Raw genomic sequence first — 20,300 nt, forward strand, 5'->3', positions numbered from 1 at the left:
GTGTGGCTGCACCAGCGTTTTGTATAGTTGCACCGTGATATTGCAGTTCCAGAAATCAATCCCTCTATGAATGAAACCTAACACACCGTGTGCCTTCTTAACAGCACTATCCACCTGCGTGGCAACTTTCAGGGATCTATGCACCTGGACTCCAAGATCACTGCCTTCCTGATATTCTTCCCAAAGTGAATCACCTCACATTTAGCTGCATTGAACTCCATTTGCCACCTCTCAGCCCAATTCTGCAGTTTATCCAAGTCCCCCTGCAACCTATAACATTCTTCCAAACTGTCCAGTACTCCACCGACTTTAGTGTCAGCTGCAAATTTACTAATCCATCCACCTATGCCTGTGTCTAAGTCATTGATAAAAATGACAAACTGCGGTAGTCCCAAAACAGATCCTTGTGGCACACCACTAGTAACCAGACTCCAGGCTGAATATTTTCCATAAACCACCACTCGCTGCCTTCTTTCAGAAAGCCAAACTGCTAAATCACCCTCAATCCCATGCCTCTGCATTTTCTCCAACAGCCTACCATGTGGAACCTTTACTGAGGTCCATGTACACCATGTCAACTGCCCTACCCTCATCTCCATGCTTGGTCACCTTCTCAAAAAACCCAATGAGGTTTGTGAGACACAATCTGCCCTTGATGAAACCATGTTGACTATCTGAAGTCAAATTGTTGCTTGTTAGATGATTGTAAATCCTATCTCTAATATTCCTTTCCAAAAGCTTTCCTTCAACAGAAGTAAGGCTCACTGGTCTATAATTACCTGGGTCATCTCTGCTGCCCTTCTTGAACAAGGGCACAACATTTGCAATCCTCCAGTTCTCAAGTACTAAGCCTGTAGACAATGACGACTCAAATATCAAAGCCAAAGGCTCTGCTATCTCCTCCCTCGCTTCCCAGAGAATCCTCGGATAAATCCCATCCGGTCCAGGGCACTTGCCTATTTTCACTCCTTCTAGAAATGATAACATCTGTGTGCAACTAACCTCGATCCTTTCAAGTCTAATATCTCGTACCTCATTCTTCTCCTCTACAATATTCTCCTTTTCCTGAGTGAAGACCGATGAGAGATATTCATTAACACCTCTCCAATCTCCACAGGGCCCACATTCAACTTCCCCCTTCTATCTTTGACTGGCCCTATTCCTACCCTAATCATCCTTTTATTCCTCACATTCCGATAGAAAACTTTAGGTTCTCCTTTATTCTATTTGTTAAAGACTGTTCATGTCCTCTCTTTGCTCTTAACTGTCTCTTTAAATCCTTCCTAGCTGATCTGTAACTCTCCATCGCTTCTGAACCATCTTGCCTCATCAACACATAAGCCTCCTCCTTCTTTGGAACAAGAGATGCAATTTCTGTTGTAAACCACGGTTCCCTTACCTTATCACTTCCTCCCTGCCTGACAGGAACATATCTATCAAGGACACACAATATCTGTTCCTTAAACCAGCTCCACACTTCAATTGTTCCCATCCCCTGCATTTTGCTACCCTATTCTATGCATTCTAAGTCTTGCCTAATTGCATTATAATTGCCCTTGCCCCATCGATAACTCTTGACCTGTGGCATGTTCCTATCCCTTTACATCGCTCAATGAAACCTAACTGAATTATGGTCATTCTCTCCAAAGTGCTCACCTTCCACTAAATCAAACACCTGGCCTGGTTCATTACCAAGCACCAGATCCAGTGTGACCTCCCCTCTTGTCGGCCCTTCAACATACTGTGTCAGAAAGCCTCCTGCACTCACGGGACTAAAACTGATCCATCCGACGTACTAGAGTGAAAGCATTTCCAGTCAATGTTGGGGAAGTTAAAGTTCCCCATAATGACCACCCTGTTCCTTTCACTCCTACCCTAAAAAATTTTGCTAATCCCCTCTTCCAACTCCCTGGAACTCTGCGGAGGCCTATAAAAAAAATTCCAAGCAGTGTGACCTCTCCTCTCCTGTTTCTAACCTCAGCCCACATTACCTCAGTAGATGAGTCCTCTTCAAAAGTTCTGTCAGCCACCGTTATACTATCCTTGACTAACAAGGCCACGCCTCTCCCTCTTTTACCACCTTGGCTGTTCTTAATGAAAGATCAAAACCCTGGAACCTGCAACATCCATTCCTCACCCTGCCCTCTCCATGTCTCCGAAATGGCCACAACATCCAAGTCCCAGGTACCTATCCGTGTTGCAAGCTCCCCTACCGTATTGCAGATACTCTGGCATTGAAGTAGAAACACTTCAAACCACTTTGTTGTCTGCCAGCACATTCCTGTGACCCTGAAATCATGTCCCTGTCCTTCCTACTCTCATCCTCCTGTGCACTACAGCTACACCCTCAGTTCCCACCCCCCTGCTGAGCTAGTTTAAACCCACTCGAATAGCACCAGCAAATTTCCCACCCAGGATATTAGTACCCCTCTGGTTAAAGTGAAGACTGTCCTGTTTGTACAAGTCCCACCTTCCCAGAATGAGTCCCAATTATCCTGAAAAAACCTGAAATCCTCCCTCCTGCACCATCCTTGTAGCCACGTGTTCAGCTGATATCTCTCCCTATTCCTTGCCTTGCTATCACGTGGCACGGGTAACAAATCAGAGATAACCACTCTGTTTGTTCAAGCCCTCAGCTTCCACGCTAGCTCCCTGAAATCCTGCCTTACATCCCTATTCCTCTTTATTTTGTGGTTAGCACTGCTGCCTCACAGCACCAGAGCCCCTGGTTCAATCCACCCCCACCCCCCCCGCCGCGTCTGCGTGGGTTTCCTCCCACAGTCCAAAGACATGCGAGTTAGGGTGAATTGGCCAAGCTAAATTGCCCAGTAGTGTTTGGTGACAGGGAATGGGGCTGGGTGTTTTGCTCTTCGGCGGGTCGGTGTGGACTTGTTGGGCCGATGGGCCTGTTTCCACACTGTAGGGAATCTGATCTAAAGTTCTGGAATTTATATATTGATGAACTGAAACCTGCAACCCCTTCTAAAAGATGAAGGACTCAGCAGCGGTCCAGGTTTGTTCCAAATATTGCATCGGTTGCATGACACTGTGATGTTTTGCTATTAACTCTGTGTCTTATGATCCAGCAGCACAGCGACACGCAGAACGAGCAGCGCTGCAGAAGCCAGTGCTTCCAAATACACCTGGGTGGGCAGGGATAACACAGAGGGGTGTGGTTTACGATCTGCATTTGGAGGGGGCGGGGCTTACGCGTCACCTTGGAGGTGGAGGGGCGGGACCAGGGAGCGTGGCCATCCCGAGGCCGGAAGTATGCCCGCGGCCTGTTTCCTCCGCTGGAGCTTCGGCTGCAGCAAGGAAGGTAAAGCTTTATGAATATTTCCTTTTACAGAGTTTGTATTTAATAACCAGTAATGGCTACTCAATATCATCAGAAAGTCCCAAAATGCAATTCATTTCAATCCAGTGCAGATAAGCACTAAGAGTTAATTTTCTACGGGAATCAACAGCCTCAGCACTAAAATGGTCTCACAAGGGAACGGCTGTGAATGTTATCACTTGGTGTCCTGTTCACACAGATTCACCGATGCTGAGGCAAACGTTCTTAATTGCCTTACAGCATCCTGTTATCACTTGGTGAGCCCAGGTGTCCCTATGTTTAAGTTCTGCCCTCTTTCTGAGCCTTCCTGCCAGTTTATTTTCTAGTGCAGTAAATGTATTTAATAATTCAGCATTACATTTTAGTCTGAATGTTTAAAGACAAGTTTTAAGGCTATAGACTTTATCACCCAGATGCCCACATCCTCATTCCTCCCTTTGATTGCACCACGATCACTGAAAGTGAAGGATACTCCAAACGAATGCCTTTCAAGGTGGTCCAGCCATCAACATCCTGTAGAGTGGCACCACCATCTTCGCAGCTCATCTGGTCATATTTATCATCGCCATCGACACGTGTGGGTGAGCCATCAGATCGCAAAAGGAGCATCTTCTGGGGCAAATCTATATCACTAAGGGACCTCATAAGCCTAGCAATTAAATACCTAACAATACCAATACCGACAAACAGACATAGCTAAATTGATAAGCCAATTGTACCATCAACCCGATCTGCAGTTTCCCCAACTGGTCCCTTCAGTCATTCTGTCAAGGAATACCTGGATCTCTTCTTGTATCTTAGTAATATTGCCAGTCAGATCGGGAATGCCCATAGTGCATTTATCTCGGACAATGGTGCAGACCTCACCCTCCTGGGCCTGTATATAGTCTAAGGCATACAGCTTTCAACATGGAGTCGCTTGAACGATGGCGTGAGCTGCCAGAGGAAGTGATGGGTGCTGATACGATGACAAGTTAAAAGGCTCCTGGACGGGCATCTGAAAATGAAGGGTTCAGATGGGTCAGGGCCAAGTGATGGCAAATGCAACTGGAGTCATAGAGATGTACAGCACAGAAACAGACCCTTCGCTCCAACGCATCCTTGCTGACAAGATAGCCAACACAATTTAGTCCCAGCTGCCAGCACCCAGCCCATATAGGGGCCAAGTGATGGCAAACGTGACTAGATTAATTTAGGATATCTGGGCAGGTTGGGCCAAAGGGTCTGTTTCTGCACTCTGTGACTCTAATTGTCTTCAGTGGAATCAGGAGTGTGGTTGTGAAGGCTGGTTTTTCAGAACATGTTTTGCCCTGACTGGGAGCAGAAGCGTTTGACTGAAGTGTGTTGGAGTTAATGCCTTGACGTCTCATTTTACTCCCACCTTCCCGGGGTCGATAATCATTTTGTGTCTGGTCCTTTCTCAAGAAACTGCATTGCAGGTTCACCCTGAATTGACACTTTTTTTTTTGCTTCCCAAAATCAGACCTGCTCACTCTCAGCAGGATCCCAGTGTTGTGAAAGATATTAACTTTCAGGTGGAGGTATCCAAAATTCAGAGAGATGTCAGTCTTGACGTTTTTGCTTTTCTGCCCCTGTAAGATCCTGAATCAGCACCTCAGGAGAATTAGATAGAGCAGAGTGAGAACAGAGGGGGAAGAGGGTGTGTGAGTGCTTTGAATTTTGTGGAACAGCTAAAGAATAGAATATTCCACAGAAAGTAGAATTGCTTGTTCTGAATTTCTACCCTGCACTGATAGTGATGACTTTTGTAATCTGTTTTTAACAGTGTATTTGAAGATCTGAAGACTGAAGCTTCAAAATCAACAAATTTGAAGGGCTTATTCCTGAAACATTGACTCTCCTGCTCCTCTGATGCTGCCTGACCTGTTGTGCTTTTCCAGCGGCACACTTTTCGACACTGACTCTCCAGCGTCTGCAGTCCTCACTTTGACGTCAATGTCTGACAGTCACTCAATCCATCGGGACCGCAACGATTTTCAACTATGATTCTGTGAGAAGGAGCAAAGTTTTGGTTCCTGTTTGAGTACGTTTCCAGCATCCGTGGGACTGGATCATCGACCATACTGTTGCAGTGCACTGAGCGTAGACCCTGAAACAGTTATACGGTCTGGGAAGAGGAATTCACTGTGGGGAGGGGCTCCACACGCATTTGTGTGTAACTGAAGCTTCGGCCATGGAGAAACCCGAGGAATCCAGTCCTGTGGAGAAATGATGGAAGTATGGCGACTGCAGGAAAAGTTTCTGTGTCCCGTCTGTCCTGGAGACTCATCGGCGCAGCCACACCAGGGAGAGCCCGTTCCCCTGTCCCGTCTGCGGGAAGGGCTTCAGCACTTCTTCCACCCTGCTAACCCACCAGCGGATCCACACTCTGGAGACGCCCTTCAGCTGCCCAGTGTGCAGGAAGGCCTTCAGCGATTCCTCCACCCTGCTGAGGCACCAGCGGGTCCACATGGGGGAGAGGCCCTTCAGTTGCCCCGGGTGCGGGAAGAGATTTACCCAGGCCTCCAGCCTGCTGACCCTCCAGCGGATCCACAAAGGAGAGAGGCCCTTCAGCTGCCCCCTGTGCGGGAAGGGCTTCGCTAGCTCTACCAACCTCCGGAGGCACCAGGGAGTTCATGTACCATTGCAGGGGGATTGAAGGCGTGATGGCTGAGTGCCAGTATCGACTGGACTATCAACCCAGTTCCAGGGGCTCCCGGGTTTGAATCCCACTGCAGCAGATGGTGCGATACAGGTTATGGGTTGAAATTGCTGAGTGAGGCAACACTTCCTCCAGGTTAAGGCTGTACCAAGGACCCAATTACAAAGGGACAACTTGGTGGTGACCAATAGTAAAGAAGTGAGGTGGGTTGGGGGTTGGTGGGGTAGCGTGTGCGCTTTGACCTTGAACGGTTTAAAAAGCAGCTACTTTTTCTCTGCCTTTTTGCTGAGGGGGTTTGAAGCTGTAACAAAGTTGGATCTCAATAAAAGTTACCTGAATTTACCCCCCGCTCAGACTCTCATTGAAAGCTTTGAGCGCCAAGGTTTTTGTTTTAAAGCTACTCGTTTCTTTCAGCTTTCTGCACTCAGCTTCCAATGTCGCGTATCAGATGGATCAGTAAATGAGCAGCCAGTTTCGTTCGAAAGTGAATTTTTCAGGAGTGCAGAGTGTGTCATTTCATCGGCATTGTAAAGTTTACTGGCAGCATTGGGAGGTGTGGATTGTGCTCACTAGAAATTATGTGGAGGAGCCGGTGGTGGACTCGCCTGAACGAAGTTAAAAATCACACAACACCAGGTTATAGTCCAACAGGTTTATTTGGAAGTGTGAGCTTTTGGAACACTGCTGTGGAGCAGGATCATAAGACACAGATTTTATAGCAAAAGATCAGTGTCATGCAACTGATAGGATATATTAAACAAACCAAGATTGTTGTTAAGTCTTTCACCTTTTAGAATGCGTTGCAGGTTTCAGTTCATTAATATGTAAATCCCATAACATCTTTTGATTCACATTCTCAAGATGACTTCAGTTTTTTTTTTAAAAAAAAGTCACAACTCAGCCCAGATAAAGGTGTGAGGTTCGAGTCTGCCAATGTCCCAATTTTGAATCAGACTGGTTCTATTTCCAAAGCAAGAATTCATAAAATATTACATGAATTGACTGCCTGCAGACTGTGCACTTTTTGAGCAAAATTGAATGTATCTGCAAACATAATTCTGCCAATACAAATTTGCCCAAAAAGTGATGTGAGTTTATGCATGAGTGCACATAAGAGTGTGATGGAGTATATGCCTGTGAGTGTGTTGGGGGTGTATGTGTGCGTGTCTGAGAGAGCACGTGTGTATGAGTGAGGTATGAATAAAAGCAAGGGCTTGTGTTTTGCTAAAGCAAGGACGGTCAGGACTTGTACAGTTAATGGTAGGGCCCTGTGTCATGCTGTAAGAGAGACACATGGTGGGGTTCAGGTACACAGTTCTTTGAAAGTTGCTTCGCTGCGAGACAGGGTGGTTAAGAAGGCGTTTAGCACACTTGCCTTCATTGTTCACCCCATTGAGTATAGGAGTTGGGACATCATGTTGAGGTTGTACAGGATGTTGGTGAGGCCACTTTCAGAGTACTGAGTATGGTTCTCGTGTCCCTGTAATAGGAAGAATACTATTAGAGAGGGTTCGGTAAAGATTTACCAGGATGTTGCCAGGACTGGAGGGTTTGAGTTATAATGACAGGCTGGGACTTTTTTAACTGGAGCACAGGAGGTTGGGGGGTGACATCATGGAGATTGATAAAATCACGAGGAGTGGAGGTAAGGTGAATAGCAAAGGGCTCTTCCTGAGCGTTGGGGAGCTCAAGACTAGGGGGCATATTTCTTTAAAGTGACAGGAGAGAGATTTAAAAGGAACCTGAGGGGCAAAGTTTTGACAGAGGGCGGTTTACACGTGGAATGAACTTGCTGAGGATGTGGACAATGCAGGTACGTTTACAAAGTCTAAACGACATTTGGATGGGAACAGGAATAGAAAGGTTCAGAGGGATTTGGGCCAAACGCAGGCAAGTGAGGCTAGTTTAGTTTGGGAACCCTGGTCGCCATGGATGAGTTGGACCAAAGGGTCTATTTCTGTGCTGTCTACCTCTCTGAACCAGAAGTGATCTTATTGAAACCAGTAGAATTCTGAAAGGGGCTTGACAGGATTGATGCCAATAAAATGCTCCTTTGTGGTGGGAGTCATAGAATCCCAACAATGTGGAAACAGGTCATTCAGCCCATCTATTTCACACTGGCCCTCTGAACAGCATCCCACACATACCCACCCCTTTATTCAGTATTTCCCATGGCCAATCCACCCTAAGTTTCACATCCTTGGTCACTATCGGTAATTTAGCACAGCCTATCCACCCTAACCTCTACACCCTAATCTGTAAATTACCTTCTCAAAAATGTAATTTAAATGTAGAAAAATGTTAGTCTGACTCAACATTCAGACGCAGACAGAATTCACACTTATTGTTAGAAAAGCTCTGCATTTGAATGACATTCTTGAGAAGGTAACAAAAAACAAGTTCTGGGATTAACAAACCAAAGAGCAGAAACCTATTCTAAAAGATGAAGGATTTCATCTAAAATTGTTTGATGCGTCACATTTCCATGACGCTAGACTGCTTTGGATATAAATTGTGATCATGATCTCATTCTCCAAAACTACCTGATGAAGGAGCGGCGCTCCGAAAGCTAGTGCTTCCAAACCAACCTGTTGGATTATAACCTGGTGTTGAGTGATTTTTAACTTTGTCCGTGGGAAACACATGAGTTGTGGGAGTGGTAACAGTTCTTATTTTGTGATCTATTCCAAGTGAAATTTCTCCTCTGTGCAGGCACGGGTAAACAGTTTGTTTTTGTGCTTTGTGCGAGATCAGGCTAGCAGCTTTTAAATCCTTATGTTAAGCAACAGAAGTAAACTGTCAATCAGCAATTGTATTCCGAGAGTGGTACTTCCAGCTCTGGTAATCCTGTTGCATCAACAGAGAGAGGGGGAGGATGTCACATCTCAAGAGCAGACAGAAAAGTTATTTCGCTTGTTGAGTCGGTTCCTCACTCAGATGAGACTGGATGTTGCTTTTAATGGATCATAATTAAATGCTACAATGGAACACCTTAAATTCAAGGAATTTTGAAAGTGCAAACGAACAGTAACTTTGAACAGACATGTTCTTCCATTTCTAACCTTGGTTGACCCATATGAAGCCTTTTTACTGATAGCTCCATAATCATGTTCCTGCTGGATTTTTTTCAGGGCAAACAATTTCTGGTGGGAGAAATTCTGCATCCTGGGAAGGCGGGGAAATGAGAAAAAAAGCTGTTATAAGCATTTGAACTGTGGGCCCACGAGCTCTCGTGGGAGCAGTGCATTTGCCAAAAACATTTCTGAGGAATTCTGTGTAACTGTTGGACTGAAAATAGTTTCCCCACTGAACGTTAAACAGGTATTGAGAACGTTGCTCATTATAGATTGTCTTCCTGAGGACCGGAGGAGGATTGAATTTGCCAACTTGAACCACACTTTGCAGAGAGAGGAATTTTCTCCGGATGGAATAGGTTGATGGAAGTCAACAATTGTCAGATTATTTCATGAAAATAACAGCTGGTATGGGGATCCCAGAAGAGGGGCGTCTGTAATGAGCACACAGAAACAAACCCTTCAGTCCAGGCCAACCAGATATCCTAAATTAATCTAGTGACCCATTTGCCAGCATTTGGCCCATATCCCTCTGAATTCTTCCTATTCATGTCCCTATCCAGATGCATTTTTTTCTTCGGAGAATACTTGGGTGAGAGCCAAGATATGCAATATCTCAATGTATAATAATGAAGCTCATTTATTCTGAAATTATTTCAATTAGTTGGTCAATTGGCAAATAATAGCTGCATAACTGTTGTCAATATTGATATTCAGGAAAGCTATTTTGTTTAATATATTTCCTTTGTAAAGATCTTATCCAAATTATAAAATGAATGTATTTTCATACGAAATAAAATTTGCAGTGTTTTATTAAATGGTTGAAAGTAACTTTTGCACTTAATTGCTCCGTTTGGGATTAAACATTGTGACTTAGATAAAAGTGATCTTTCATAATTTATGGTGAGTCTATTAACAAACGAATGTTGCCATTTGCTCTCAAGTTCGCTCAGATTAAATTTGAAATTCTTAAATGAGTTGAATAAGGGGTAAAAAGTAAATATTTATTGCCCTTTACTGAAATTCTCTGCTCTGCCATTGTATTTGGTTAAACAAAATATGTATCTCTCTTCATAACTTTGATATCACCACAAATCCTAGGAACCCCATCCAGAACAAACATATAAATACAAAGTAGGAGACAACAGCTTTGCTTCACTTGGAGGTCACCACTGATGATGTTACCAAGCCAGGTAATGAAACGTCTAGATATCAAACCTACAGCTCAGCGAGCAAACCTGCACCCTAAACATTCTACTTTGCTGAAAGACTGCACAATCTGCAGGCAGTCAATACATGTAATATATTGTCAATTCCACTTTGAAAATAGATAATGGGCCCACTTCTTTTTGGATGTGAGCATAAGTGGTATAGTAAGTAAGTTTGCTGATGACACCAAAATTGGAGGTGTAGTGGACAGCGAAGGAGGTTACCTCAGATTACAATGGGATCTTGATCAGATGGGCCAATGGGTTGAGAAGTGGCAAATGGAGTTTAATTTAGATAAATGTGAGGTGCTGCATTTTGGGAAAGCAAATCTTAGCAGGACTTATACACTTAATGGTAAGGTCCTCGGGGGTGTTGCTGAACAAAGAGACCTTGGAGTGCAAGTTCATAGCTCCTTGAAAGTGGAGTCGCAGGTTGATAGGATAGTGAAGATGGTGTTTTGTATGCTTTCCTTTATTTGGTCAGAATATTGAGTACAGGAGTTGGAGGTCATGTTACTGCTGTACAGTTGGAATATTGCGTGCAATTCTGGTTTCCTTCCTATCAGAAAGATGTTGTGAAACTTAAGGGTTCAGAAAAGATTTACAAGGATGTTGCCAAGACTGGAAGATTTGAGCTATAGGGAGAGACAGAACAGGCTGGGGCTGTTTTCCCTCGAACATCAGAGGCTGAGGGGTGACCTTAGAGAAGGTTATGAAATCATGAGGGGCATGGATAGGATAGATAGACAAAGTCTTTTCCCTGAGGTGGGAGAGTCCAGAAATAGAGGGCATAGGTTTACAGTGAGAGGGGAAAGATATGAAAGAGACTTAAGAGGCAACCTTTTCATTTAGAGGGTGGTACGTGTATGGAATGAGCTGCCAGAGGAAGTGGTGGAGACTGGTACAATTACAACACTTAAAAAGCAACTGGAGGGATATGGGCCCCGTGCTGGCAGGCGGGACGAGATTGGGTTGGGATATCATGCACAGGGATGTGCAGGTTAGGTGCATTAGTCCCGGGTAAATGTTGAGCAATAGGGGTAGGGGAATTGCGTGGGTGGGTTACCCTCCGGAGGATCAGTGTGTAGTCTTTGGGCCGAGTGGCCTGCTCCCACACTGTTTGGAGTCTCTGAAGGGGAAGGGATTTTTGTAAACTGTGCAAGGCAATGCAGGCGTCGTGCGGGGGCCTGCTGTTGGCCTTGCTCCTCCCCCTGTTGTTGAGCTGTCTAACAAACATCTACTCTTTCTCTGCCTTTTTGCTGGGGGCAACTGAAGCTGTAACAATGTTGGGACACAATAAAGGTTACCTGAACATTCTGCCGGACTCAGACTCTCATTGAAAGCTTAGAGCTCCAAGCGGTTTTTGTTTTAAAGCTGCTCATTTCTTGCAGCCTCCTGCATTAAGTTTCCAATGTTGTATATCAGATGGAGCAGTGACTGAGTAGCTGGTTCCGTCAGAGGTTTACATTTTTCGGGAGTGCAGGCACTGCATTGTTTCAACGGCAGTTTACTGGCAGCACTGGGAAGTGTGGGCTGTGTTCATTAGAAAGGAGGTGGAGGTGCTGCTGTTGGACTAGGTGGGACACGGTTTAAAAATCACAACACCGGGTTATAGTCCAACAGGTTTATTTGGAAGCACTAGCTTTCGGAGCGCTGCTCCTTCATCGGGTAGCTGTGGAGCAGGATCATAAGACACAGAGTTACGAGCAAAAGGTCACAGTGTCATGCAACTGATATGATATATTGACAAATGTAGATTGCTGTTAAGTCTTGCATCTTTTAGAATGGGTTGCAGGTTTTATTTCATTAATGGGTACATCGCAGTACTACTATTCAGTCATATTCTCAAGATCACAAGGGTTTTTTTAAACTAGTGACATCTCAGCCCAAACAATGCATGAAAGGTGTGTCAGTATCCCAATCTTAAATCAGACTGGTACTATTTCCAAACTAGGAATTTATAAAATATTACATGGATTGACTCCCTGCATGTTGTGCGCTTTTTGTGCAAAGTTGAATATATCTGTAAATATAATTCTGCAAATGCACCCCATCGTTGTGTGTGCACATGCTTTGTAAAGGGAGAGTGATGGAGGAGAAGCCTGTAAGAGGGTGTGTGTACATCTGAGAGAGCGTGTTATGAGAGAGGTATAGATAAAAGTGAGGGATTGCATTTTCCTAAAATAAGGGCAGGACTTGTACAGAGGGATATGGGGGGGGGGGTTCAGGTACATACTTCATTGAAAGTTGCATCACTGGTTGGAAGGGTGCTTCAGAAGGCATTCAGCACACTTACCTTATTTGTCCACACCATTAAATAAAGGAGTTGGGACATCATTTAGAAGTTGTACAGGATGTTGGTGAAGCCACTTGTAGAGTACTGAGAACGCTTCTGGTGGCCCTGTAATAGGAAGAATACTATTACAGAGGGTTCAGTAAAGATTCACCAGGATATTACCAAGACTGGAGGGTTTGAGTTATAAGGAGAGGCTGTGAATCTCTTCACTGGAGCACAGGAGGTTGAGGGGTGACCTCATTGAGATTGATATAATCATGAGGGTTCTAGGTAACATGAACATCAAAAATAGCGAGGAGCCTGCACGGTGATGTCAAGTGACTGGTGGGGGGTAGAAATTGTGGCAGTTGGACACTTTAAATCCATCAGGAACAGCATCTCCATACAGCATATTGTGCATGTCAGGTGAGATGCCAGAAGACTAGAGGTTGGCTAACATGGTGCCACTGTTTAAGAAGGGTGGTAAGGACAAGCCAGGGAACTATAGACCAGTGAGGCCAACGTCAATGGTGGGCACATTGTTGGAGGGAATCCTGAGGGAGAGGATGTACATGTATTTGAAAAGACAAGGACTGATTAGGGATAGTCAACACGGTTTTGTGTGGGAAATCATGTCTCACAAACTTGATTGAGTTTTTTGAGGAAGTAACAAAGAGGATTGAGGAAGGCAGAGCAGTAATGTGATCTATATGGACTTCAGTAAGGCGTTTGACAAGGTTCCACATGGGAAACTGATTAGCAAGGAGAGATCTCAAGGAATACAGAGAGAACTAGCCATTTGGATACAGAACTGGCTCAAAGGTAGAAGGCAGGGGGTGGTGGTGGAGGGTTGTTTTTCAGACTGGAGGCCTGCGACCAGTAGAGTGCCACAAGGATCGCTGCTCGGTCCTCTACTTTTTGTCACTTATATAAATGATTTGGATGCGAGCATAAGAGGTACAGTTAGAGGGAGAGGCTGAACAGGCTGGGGCTGTTTTCCCTGGAGTGTCAGAGGCTGAGGGGTGACCTTATAAAGGTTTAAAAAGGTATGAGGGGCATGGACAAGATAAATAGACAAAGTTTTTTCCCTTGGGTTGGGGAGTCCAGAACTAGAGGGCATAGATTTCAGGTGAGAGGGGAAAAATGTAAAAGAGACCTTCGGGGCAATTTTTTCACACAGAGCGTAGTACGTGTATGCAATGAGCTGCCAGAGGGAGTGGTGGAGGCTGGTACAAATGTAACAATTAAGAGGCATTTGAATGGGTATATAAATAGGACAGGTTTGGAAGGATGTGGGCCAGGTGTTGAGGAGCGGGACTGGATTGGGTTGGGATATCTGGTCGGCATGGACGGGTTGGACCGAAGGGTCTGTTTCCATGCTGTACACTTCTGACTCAATGCTGTTTCAGCAAAAGCCGCGCATGCTCTGTCTGCAGAAACAGTGCTAACCCTCCTTCAAATGGACCAATGAGAAGCCAGACAAGGAGCCTGGTCCTCCTGCCAATCAGAGCTCCCCAATTGTCTGAATGCGGAAGATGGACCATCAGGTTCTGAAGCTGCTACTCCTCTCCAAATGAAGATCGAGATTCATCTCAGACTGCAACTTCCTTCCTCTCTCTGCCATCTGTGAGTACGGCACTGTCTTTACCATTTCATTTTTTCATTCTGGGGTTAAATTGTTGACTTGCAGCAACTGAAAAGAAAGCGAGTGAATCTAGGGAAGGGACAGAGTCGGGAAACGTTGGTCCAGGTTAGTGTCTCAATTGGCAAACGCACGGCAAGTGCAGGCCCACAGTGTGAAGTGATAGCCTCAGTTATGAAAAAATAACTGCTGTAAGGAGGTACGTTGTTTAAATGGTGACATATTGGGATGTGGAGAAAGTGAGGACTGCAGATGCTGGAGATGAGAGTCGAATAGTGTGGCACTGGAAAAGCACAGGAGGTCAGACAGCATCCGAGGAGCAGGAGAATCGACGTTTCAGGCACGAGCCCTTCCTCAGGAATGATGTGTGGATGTAAAACGTGGCCTCAGCGTCCTTCCACACCAGTCACTGCCAGTTGTCAGACGGATGCAGCAAGCAATCAGCAAGGCAACAGGTATATTAGCAAGAGGAATTGATTTCAGAAGTTGGGATGTCTTCCTGCAGTTAAGGGGTCATTGAATATATTCAAGGCTGAGTTCATCTGATTTTAGAACAACCATGAAGTGGATGTTTATGGGGGAAGGCAAGTAAAATGGTTTTAAGACCAGTACAGAATAGTTCGAGTCATACAGCACAGAAACAGACCCTTCAGCCCAACTAGTCCATGCTGACTATATTCACAAACTAAACTAGTCCCACCTGCCTGTGTTTGCCCCATATCCCCCTGAACCTTTCCTATTCATGTACTTATCCAAATGTCTTTTAAACGTTGTTACTCAACCTGCATCCACCATTTCCTCTGGACATTCATTCCACACAAACCACTGTTTAAAAAAAAGGTGCTCCTCATGTGTTTTTTAAATCTTTCTCCTCTCACCTTAATTTGCTCCCTAATCTTGAAACGACTCATGCCGTTCACCTTATCTTTGCCCCTCATGGTTTTGTAAACTTCTATAAAGAGAACAAAGAACATTACAGCACAGGAACAGGCCCTTCAGCCCTCCAAGGCTATGCTGATCGAGATACTCTATCTAAACCTGCCGCCTATTTTCTAAGGATCTGTATCCCCCTGCTCCTTGCCCATTCATGTCTCTGTCTAGATACATCTTAAATGACGCTATCGATCCCAACCCTACTGCCTCCGCTGGCGATGCATTCGAGGCACCCACACCCTCAGTGTAAAGAACTTTCCATGTACATCTCCCTCAAACCTTTCCCCTCTCACTTTGAACTCGTGACCCTGAGTAATTAAGTCTTCCCCTCTGGGAAAATAATTCTTACTATCCACCCCTGTTTACACCCCTCATGGTTTTTCAGCCTCAATCAGGACACCCACCCTCCAATGAAAATAGTCTTAATCTACTCAACCTCTCCTCATAGCTTGCGCTTTCCATAAAAGGCAACATCCTGGTGAACCTCCTCTGCACTCTCTCCAAACATATCCAAATCCTTTTGGAAATCTGGCGATCCGGAATTGTACACAGTATTCCAAATGCACCAAACCAAAATCTTATATAACTTTAACATGAACTGCCAGCTCTTTTACTCAATCCGTCCGATGATGGAACGCGTGTTGTATGCTGCCTTGACCACTCTACTGACAGGCATTGCCACCTTCAGAGAACAATAGACCCGAACACCCAGATCTCTCTGTACATCAATTTCCCCCAGGACCTTTCCATTTACTGTATAGCTCGCTCTTGAATTGCATCTTCCAAAATGCATCACCTCGCATTTGTCTGGATTGAACTCCATCTGCCATTTCTCCTCCCAACTCTCCGATCTATATTCTGCTGTATCGTCTGACAGTCCCCTTCACTATCTGATATTCCATCAATCTGAATGCCCATCTGCAAACTTGCTAATGAGGTACCCGATACCTTCACCTTTCAACCTCCTGTGCTCCAGTGAAAAAAGTCCCAGCCTACCCACCAATAGGTGTGAATTCTGTCTGGGTCCCAATGTCGAGTCAGCCTGACATTTTTGATATAAAAGCTCTGCATTTAAATTACGTTCTTGAGATAGTTACTGAAAACAGGTTCTGGGATTAACATACCAAAGAACAGAAACAGTTCAGCAGTTAGATCACACGTTCGAGTGAGAAGTGTGTATAACATGATCTCACAACTCCTATACTCAATGCTATGAGCAATGAAGGAAAGCAAACCAAACGCTGCCTTCACTACTCTGTCCACCTGAGACTCCAGCACTCCAAGGTCTCTTTATTCTGCAAACTCCCCTTAACTGTGACAGTCCTGCCTGAATTGCTTGACCAAAATGCAAACCTCTGATTTCTCTAAATTAAACTCCAACTGACACTCCTCGGCTCATCAACCAATCCCATAAATTCTAATTTATAGTGAACTCTTTCCTATCTCATTCCTTGGAAGCTGAAAATCTCCATCCCACAATCAGTCCCTCCATTTTCACTATTTGGACTGAAGGGGCTGTTTCTGTGCTGCATGGCTCTGTAACTCGGCCCTGTACTAGTCTTAAAACCATTTTCTTGCATTCCCCATAAACATTCACATAAAAATCAGATGAACTCAGCCTTGAATATATTCAATGACCCCCTAACTGCAGGAAGACATCCCCACTTCTGAACTTAATTCCTCTTGCTAATACACCACTTACCTTGCTCATTGCCTGCTGCACCTGTCTGACAACTGGCACAGAAGGACACTGATGCCCCTCTGAACATCCACGCATCATTCCTGATGAAGGGCCCAAAACTTCGACTGTCCTACTGCTCGGATGCTGCTTGACCTGCTGTGCTTTGCCAATTGTGGTCTTCTCTACATTGGGGAAACCGAGCGTAAACTTGGGGAACGGTTTGCTGAGCATCACAGCCAGGTCTGCAGAGGCTGAGCTGACTTCCCAGTCTCCACCCATTTTAATGCCCCTTCCCACTCCCCTTCTGACATGACTATTTTTGGCTTCCTCCATTACCACAACAAACCAAGCCACAAACTGGAGGAACAAAACCTCATCTTCTGTCTGAGCAGTCAACAGCCCAGAAGACACATTGAGTTCTCCAATTTCAAATAATCTCCCATCCCATCCCCCAACACACTTCCCAGCCCCTTCCACTCTTCCCTGCCAACTAGATTCCTTCCTCCCATTCACCAACCAGGTCGTACCAGGTTATGGAGATAAGGCAGGAACAGGATGCTGATTGAGGATGATCAGCCATGATCACAATAAATGGTGGTGCTGGCTCGAAGGGCAGAATAGCCTACTCCCGCACCTATTGTCTATTGTACCCTCTACCTGTCTCCACCTTTCCCCACTTCAATACCCTGACCCCAGCACACCCTTGTTCCACAGCTCTCCCTCTACCCACCCCCAGACCTGAACAAGGGTACACCAGATCCCTCGACTTCTCCACCTTCTGATACTGCCAAGCTTGCTGCGTTCTTTCAGTCTCCTGCCTGTCTATTTTGCTAATTGAGAACAAATGCTTGGACTAACGTTTCCAGACTCTGTCCCCTCACCTGGATTCACTCCCATTTCTTTCAGTTGCTCCAAGTCAACAACTGAACCTCAGAATGAAACGTAAATGGAAATGGGGGTGAGAAAAGAGAGTGCCGTACTCTCAGATGTTGGACAGAGGAAAGAAGTTGCAGTCTGAGGAGAACCTCAATCTTCATTCAGAGAGAGGAGGAGCAGGAGCTTCAGAGCCTCATTGTCCAACTTCCACATTCACCAATAGGGGAGCTCCAAATGGCAGGAGGACAATTCTCCCTCCGGTCCTCCTTATTTGTCCATCAAACGTAGGTCTCATCCCTTTTCTGCCGACAGCGAGGAACATGCCCAATGTCTTGGTGACACCAGCAAACGTGTGCCCTGTTTGTTGACACTGAGGAGTGTACACAATATACACTGTAGCAATGCTGGTGTCATTGACAGATTTTAAGTGTCCAAATTCCTTTGGGAGAACAAAAAGGGTACAGCCATAATTTTTTTCCATGTGGCTCAATATTTGATTGCTTTTGCATTTGTCTGGCTGCTCAATGTTTAAGTCTTTTCCTCAGTGTTGGGCTGAGATTCACAACTAGAGGGCATAGGTTTAGGGTGAGACCACAAAAGTAACTGAGGGCCAACGTTTCCATGCAGAGGGTGGTGCATCTATGGAATGAGCTGCCAGAGGAAGTAGTGGAAGCCAGTATAATTACAGCATTTGAAAGGTATCTGGCTGGGTATCTGAATAGGAAGGGTTTAGAGGGATATGAATCAAGTGCTGGCAAAGGGGTCTAGATTAATTTAGGATAGCACGTTGGCATGGACAGGTTGGACCGAATAGGTCTATTTCCGTGCTGTACATCTCTATGACTCTAAATAATAAAAAGTCGAATTTTCCAAATAATAAACTATATCCATGTTAACAAGGCTTAGTGCACCACATGATTTACTAACTATTCTCAACAGGTCCTGCCCCTTCAATGCCTGAGGAACATGAACATGCTGGTGCATAATCTCCTTCACTAGTATTTACACACTACCCTCAGCAATTGCACAACTAACAGCAAAGGGTAAACAGCACAAGGATTAAACACACAGTGAGGGGCAAACAGCACAAGGATTAAACACACAGTGAGGGGGCAAACAGCACAAGGATTAAACACACAGTGAGGGGGGAAACAGCACAAGGATTAAACACACAGTGAGGGGCAAACAGCACAAGGATTAAAACACACACTGAGGGGCAAACAGCACAAGGATTAAAACACACAGTGAGGGGCAAACAGCACAAGGATTAAACACACAGTGAGGGGCAAACAGCACAAGGATTAAACACACAGTGAGGGGCAAACAGCACAAGGATTAAACACACAGTGAGGGGCAAACAGCACAAGGATTAAACACACAGTGAGGGGCAAACAGCACAAGGATTAAACACACAGTGAGGGGCAAACAGCACAAGGATTAAACACACAGTGAGGGGGAAACAGCACAAGGATTAAACACACAGTGAGGGGCAAATAGCACAAGCGCCAGTAAAAGCCGATGGAAAGTGAGTGTAAAATGTCACTATGACAGGACAGGCCCCACATTCCTTCCCCTCCGTCCCCCCCACAACCTGCCTCACCTTTCACGTCCCGGGCCCAGTACCTTCCAGGTGGCCCCATAGTTGACACAGGGGCCGCCCCACGACCAGTAGAACTCCACCACCCCGGCGGCCGACGAGTTCCCAAGCAGGCCCTTAACCCCATCCGCCTCCAGAATGCTCACCGGCTCCTGTACAGCCGGCCGGTGTGGCCGTGACACAGCAGCTGCGCCAGGAAGGCGGCGGCGGCCAGTGACGGGTGTCTGCCCCGGGCCGCGCGGCGCCATTTTCCTAACGGCCGCCCTCCCGCCGCTTCCTCGCTCGAGCGACTTCTCCTCCCAACCGCCTTCGCCCCCGCGTGACAACTGCACGGGGATGGGCGGGGCCGGGGGATGAGCGGGGCCGGGGATGGGCGGGGCCGGGTCGGGCCGGGGGAGCCTCACCGTCACCAAGCAACAGCCACCTCGCGCTACAACTGCTCATTCACAAAAACAAACTCTCCTGTCTCGCTCTGCAGCTGCAGGGGGGACACTGCCACGTTTCCAGGAGCCCTGTCTACATTGGGAAAGCTCACGGCTCAATTTAAACAGATATTCCCACATCTAACGGAACGGCGTCATATCGAAAGGGGGCAATCTGCATTTTAACGGGTATTTCTGCAAATAAAGAGGTTTAAATGGACAAGATTACATTTCAAAAGGGATGTGGGCACATTCAAAGGGATATCTTCATATGTAAAGTGATGCAGTTATATCTAAATGAAACTACATTTCGAAGAGATGTTGCTCTATTTATAAGTAGAGACAGTAGGTGTGAATTCTGTCTGTGTCCCAATGTTGAGTCAGACTGACATTTTTCTTAGAAAAGCTCTGCATTTAAATTACATTCTTGAGAAGGTAATTTATAGATTCGGGTGAAGGTTAGGGAGGATTGGCCGTGCTAAGTTACCCATAGTGACCAGGGATGTACAGGTTAGGGTGGATTGGCCATGGGAAACACGGAGTAAGGAGTTGGGTATGGGTGGGATACTGTTCAGAGGGCCAGAGTGATATAG

General features: G+C 45.7%; 2 protein-coding genes across 14 annotated transcripts in view; one reads left to right on the forward strand and one right to left on the reverse strand.

Annotated features, from left to right (window-relative positions):
* Positions 1 to 19,586, reverse strand: part of LOC148144978 (sulfhydryl oxidase 2-like) — a 146,216-nt gene extending 126,630 nt beyond the window's left edge. For 6 of the 13 annotated variants that reach the window (XM_087975465.1, XM_087975473.1, XM_087975467.1 and 3 more), the window contains exons 1-2: positions 19,289 to 19,586; positions 12,578 to 12,682 (exon numbers count right to left, since the gene is read on the reverse strand). Coding sequence is in view for 10 of the 13 variants with exons in the window: in XM_087975473.1 (XP_087831599.1) it covers positions 12,616 to 12,682; positions 19,289 to 19,533 (312 nt within the window). In the remaining 3 variants the exon portion in view is untranslated. Of the gene's footprint in view, positions 1 to 3,306; positions 3,961 to 6,636; positions 7,480 to 11,807; positions 11,954 to 12,577; positions 12,683 to 19,288 lie in introns of those variants that run through there. The other 7 variants (XM_087975469.1, XM_087975470.1, XM_087975477.1 and 4 more) reach the window with 6 other exon arrangements.
* LOC148144981 (uncharacterized) overlaps positions 10,128 to 20,300 on the forward strand; it is a 234,475-nt gene continuing 224,302 nt past the window's right edge. The window contains exon 1 of the mRNA XM_087975616.1: positions 10,128 to 10,266. The gene's annotated coding sequence lies outside the window, so the exon portion shown is untranslated. The remainder of the gene's footprint in view (positions 10,267 to 20,300) is intronic.

Source organism: Chiloscyllium plagiosum, unplaced genomic scaffold (genome assembly GCF_037043375.1).
Source record: "Chiloscyllium plagiosum isolate Xiang-an unplaced genomic scaffold, Cpla_swu_hap1 HiC_scaffold_27, whole genome shotgun sequence".
NCBI lineage: Eukaryota > Metazoa > Chordata > Chondrichthyes > Orectolobiformes > Hemiscylliidae > Chiloscyllium > Chiloscyllium plagiosum.